Source organism: Carcharhinus amblyrhynchos, chromosome 8 (assembly GCF_965287045.1).
Source record: "Carcharhinus amblyrhynchos chromosome 8, sCarAmb.v2.hapA, whole genome shotgun sequence".
Lineage (NCBI taxonomy): Eukaryota > Metazoa > Chordata > Chondrichthyes > Carcharhiniformes > Carcharhinidae > Carcharhinus > Carcharhinus amblyrhynchos.
In genome coordinates, this window is record NC_137331.1 from 125,812,191 (window position 1) to 125,816,775 (window position 4,585).

The following is a 4,585-nucleotide window of genomic DNA, read 5'->3' on the forward strand; positions in this document are numbered from 1 at the left end:
GAGTGAGACTGTGTGTGTGTGTGTGTGAGTGAGTGAGACAGAGTATGTGTGTGTGTGAGTGAGACAGAGTGTGTGTGTGTGAGTGAGGCAGAGTATGTGTGTGTGTGAGTGAGACAGAGTATGTGTGTGTGTGTGTATGTGAGTGAGACAGAGTATGTGTGTGTGTGTATGTGAGTGAGACAGAGTATGTGTGTGTGTGTGTATGTGAGTGAGACAGAGTATGTGCGTGCGTGTGTGTGAGTGAGACAGAGTATGTGCGTGCGTGTGTGTGAGTGAGACAGAGTATGTGCGTGTGTGTGTGAGAGACAGAGTATGTGTGTGAATGAGAGAGTATGTGCGTGTGTGTGTGTGAGAGAGTGTGTGTGTGAGAGACAGTATGTGTGTGTGTGTGAGACAGAGTATGTGTGTGTGTGTGTGAGACAGAGTATGTGTGTGTGTGTGTGAGACAGAGTATGTGTGTGTGTGTGAGAGAGTATGTGTGTGTGTGTGTGTGAGAGAGTATGTGTGTGTGTGTGTGAGAGAGACAGAGTGTGTGTGTGAGAGTGAGACAGAGTATGTGTGTGTGTGAGTGAGACAGAGTATGTGTGTGTGTGAGTGAGACAGAGTATGTGCGTGTGTGAGTGAGACAGAGTATGTGCGTGTGTGAGTGAGACAGAGTATGTGCGTGTGTGAGTGAGACAGAGTATGTGCGTGTGTGAGTGAGACAGAGTATGTGCGTGCGTGTGTGAGTGAGACAGAGTATGTGCGTGTGTGTGAGTGAGACAGAGTATGTGCGTGTGTGTGAGTGAGACAGAGTATGTGCGTGTGTGTGAATGAGACAGAGTATGTGCGTGTGTGTGTGAGAGAGTGTGCGTGTGAGGGACAGAGTATGTGTGTGTGTGTGAGACAGAGTGTATGTGTGTGTGTGTGTCTGAGAGAGAGTACGTGTGTCTGTCTGAGAGTATATGTGTGTGTGTGTGTGTCTGTTTGTATGTGTGTGAGTATGTGTGTTCTGTGTGAGTATGTGTGTGTGTGTGTGTGGTCCAACAATAAGAACATAAGAACATAAGAACATAAGAAATAGGAGCAGGAGTAGGCCATCTGGCCCTTCGAGCCTGCCCCGCCATTCAATAAGATCATGGCTGATCTGTCGTGGCTCAGTTCCACTTTCCCGCCCTCTCCCCATAACCCTTAATCCCCTCTCTTATCAAAAACCCATCAACCCGCGTCTTAAAAATATTTAGCGAGGCAGCCTCCACCACTTCAACGGGCAGAGAATTCCAGAGATTCACCACCCTTTGAGTGAAGAAGTTCTTCCTCAACTCCGTTCTGAACCGCCCCCCCTTTATCTTGAGGCTGTGCCCCCTAGTCCTACTGTCTTTTTTGAGCGGGAAGAGTCTTTCCACCTCTATCCTATCCATCCCATTCATCATCTTATACGTCTCAATGAGATCTCCCCTCATTCTTCTAAACTCTAACGAGTACAAGCCCAGTTTATTCAGCCTCTCCTCATAGCTCAACCCCCTCAACTCCGGTATCAGCCTAGTAAACCTCCTCTGCACTCCCTCCAGGGCCAAAATATCCTTGCGCAGGTGCGGCGCCCAAAACTGCACACAGTACTCCAGCTGCGGCCTCACCAATGCCCTATACAGCTGCAGCAAGACCTCCCTACTTTTATATTCATATATAATATAAATATAAATTTATATAAATACGGGTATTTACCTCATCGTCGTCATCCAGACGAACTCTCTTCAATGCTACAATTTCGTGGGTTTCCCTGTTCTTTGCCTTAAACACTGTCCCATAGGTTCCTACAAGGAAAGGACACAGACACTTCTACTTTCCATCTCATGGAAATAGGTTCAGTTTCAAACACCTCTCATTGTTCCATACATTGTGGGGGCAGATGAGAGACAGAGCACAAGCACGCGCAACAGGGAGAGAGAGATAGGTAGAGGCTGGGAGAAAGAGGAAGAGACAGACAGAGACACTGACACTGACGCTGCCAGACCAGTTCAGTATTCCTGTATTTTCTACTTAAATTTAGATTTCCAGAATTTGTAGTATTTGCTTTAATATTAATCAATTTTTGTTGAATAGATTTAAAATTACAGAAACAAGGCAATAAACTGAATAATATTAATTATCCATGATCTAACTGAAAGATAGGACAGGCTCTAGGGCTGAATGGCCTCCTGTTTCCTTGATTCCCAGGATCTACATGGTGTGAGCTCCTGGATGATCACCCTGGACTGTGCACTGGACAGTAACAGTCAGAATAAACCCAGCAGTGGTCAGCAAAGGCAGACTCGTAAGCATTCAGGGATCAAAGGAGTGTTAATATAAGCTTATTTATGACACTAATAAATAAACATTTTTTAAAAACTGTAAAGATATGACTGGGAGGAAGGGGCATTACACCATTGTTAATTTTTCCATGTTTAAAAAGTATCTTGTTCTGTTGTGAACAGTTAATCAACCATCCTTAACTCTGGTCAGCCACATTTTTACATAAAAGTTAAAAGTAAAAATTACAGCACTTCTCCAATTTTAGCCACTTACATAACCCCATTTCAAACGTGCCATCATTGGTGAATGTACTTCCAGCTGCCTGGTCCCCAAGCTCAGGAATTCCCTCAGGAAACTTTCTGATCCATGTTGTCCATTAAGGACCATCTAAAAACCTACCTCAATGACCAAGCTTTTGCTCATTGTCTCGCTCTCTGTCCTGCATTGCAGCACGATCAAATTTATTTCAGTCAACCCTACCAGAGCTATTCTTGGTAAAAACTACGATACAATGTGAATTGTCAGAAACAAAGATGCTCAGCAAATCAGAATGTCTTCAATTCTTAATAAGCAGCTCTGAGAACAAGGCCTTCACAAGAAAATGGGTGAGGAATGGCCAAACAGCAGTCTTCAAGATAGTGAAAGGATTCAATAAGGTGCAGATGTTCCTGCTCAGTCAAAACGTCATGGAGACTTGAACACAAAATAGACAGAACAGAGGGAGCGCCGCACCGTCAGAGGGTCACCGCCGACGGAGCGCCGCACCGTCAGAGGGTCACCGCCGACGGAGCGCCGCACCGTCAGAGGGTCACCGCCGACGGAGCGCCGCACCGCCAGAGGGTCACCGCCGACGGAGCGCCGCACCGCCAGAGGGTCACCGCCGACGGAGCGCCGCACCGCCAGAGGGTCACCGCCGACGGAGCGCCGCACCGCCAGAGGGTCACCGCCAGAGGGTCACCGCCGACGGAGCGCCGCACCGCCAGAGGGTCACCGCCGACGGAGCGCCGCACCGCCAGAGGGTCACCGCCGACGGAGCGCCGCACCGTCAGAGGGTCACCGCCGACGGAGCGCCGCACCGTCAGAGGGTCACCGCCGACGGAGCGCCTCACCGTCAGAGGGTCACCGCCGACGGAGCGCCGCACCGTCAGGGGATCAGTGCTGAGGGAGTGCCGCACCGTCGGCGGGTCAGTACTGAGGGAGTGCCGCACTGTCAGAGGGTCAGTGCTGAGGGAGCGCCGCACTGTCAGAGGGTCAGTGCTGAGGGAGCGCCGCACTGTCAGAGGGTCAGTGCTGAGGGAGTGCCGCACTGTCAGAGGGTCAGTACTGAGGGAGCGCCGCACTGTCAGAGGGTCAGTGCTGAGGGAGTGCCGCACTGTCAGAGGGTCAGTGCTGAGGGAGTGCCGCACTGTCAGAGGGTCAGTACTGAGGGAGTGCCGCACTGTCAGAGGGTCAGTACTGAGGGAGCGCCGCACTGTCAGAGGGTCAGTACTGAGGGAGTGCCACACTGTCAGAGGGTCAGTACTGAGGGAGTGCCGCACTGTCAGAGGGTCAGTACTGAGGGAGTGCCACACTGTCAGAGGGTCAGTGCTGAGGGAGTGCCGCACTGTCTAACCCGGCCTCTCCCCGGTCTTTGGGCTCCAATCTGCGGTCCGGCCTCTCACCCGGGGCCGGGGATTTACTCTCTGCGGTGGGGCCGCTCCGGCAACAGGCCGACATAGCTCCCCACCCCGGGCTGAGCTCGGCAGCACCCAGCGACATTGGGCCATCTCGGTAGTGCGCCCCGGGCCCCCCGCCGCCGGTGCTTTTACCTTCCCCGATTTTCTCCAATTTCTCATATTTCTGCATCTCCTCGGATGGACACTGAGGGCGCGAAACTGCCTCAGAGCGCCACCCTGCGGCTGGGAGGAGGCAGTGCGACATTACCGCTCAGAGCGCCACACTCCGCATGGGAAGAGACACTGCATCCTGCGGCTCAGAGCGCCACGCTCCGCATGGGAGGAGACACCGCATCCTGCGGCTCAGAGCGCCACGCTCCGCATGGGAAGAGACACCGCATCCTGCGGCTCGGAGCAGGGAGGTGACACTGCATGTTGACGATCAGAGCGTCACTGCTCGGTTGGGAGAAGACATTGCATCTTGAAGGTCAGGGCGCCATCCTCCGGCTGGGAGCAAACAATGCACACTGCAGCTCAGAGCGTCATCCTTCGGCTTGGAGGAGACACTGCAACTCAAAGCGCCATCGTGCAGCCAGGCAATGCCCCTGCAGCTCAGAGCGCCATCATACGGCCTGGAGGAGACATCACACCACGCGGCG

At 52.3% G+C, this 4,585-nt stretch overlaps 1 protein-coding gene across 2 annotated transcripts in view; it reads right to left on the minus strand.

Moving 5' to 3' along the window:
- Positions 1–4,168, minus strand: part of cdk5 (cyclin dependent kinase 5) — a 36,379-nt gene extending 32,211 nt beyond the window's left edge. For both annotated transcript variants that reach the window (XM_080194784.1, XM_080194783.1), the window contains exons 1-2: positions 4,080–4,168; positions 1,705–1,793 (exon numbers count right to left, since the gene is read on the minus strand). In XM_080194784.1, coding sequence (XP_080050910.1) covers positions 1,705–1,793; positions 4,080–4,116 — 126 coding nt within the window. In that variant the 5' untranslated portion in view covers positions 4,117–4,168. The remainder of the gene's footprint in view (positions 1–1,704; positions 1,794–4,079) is intronic.
- Positions 4,169–4,585: the final 417 nt, after the last annotated feature.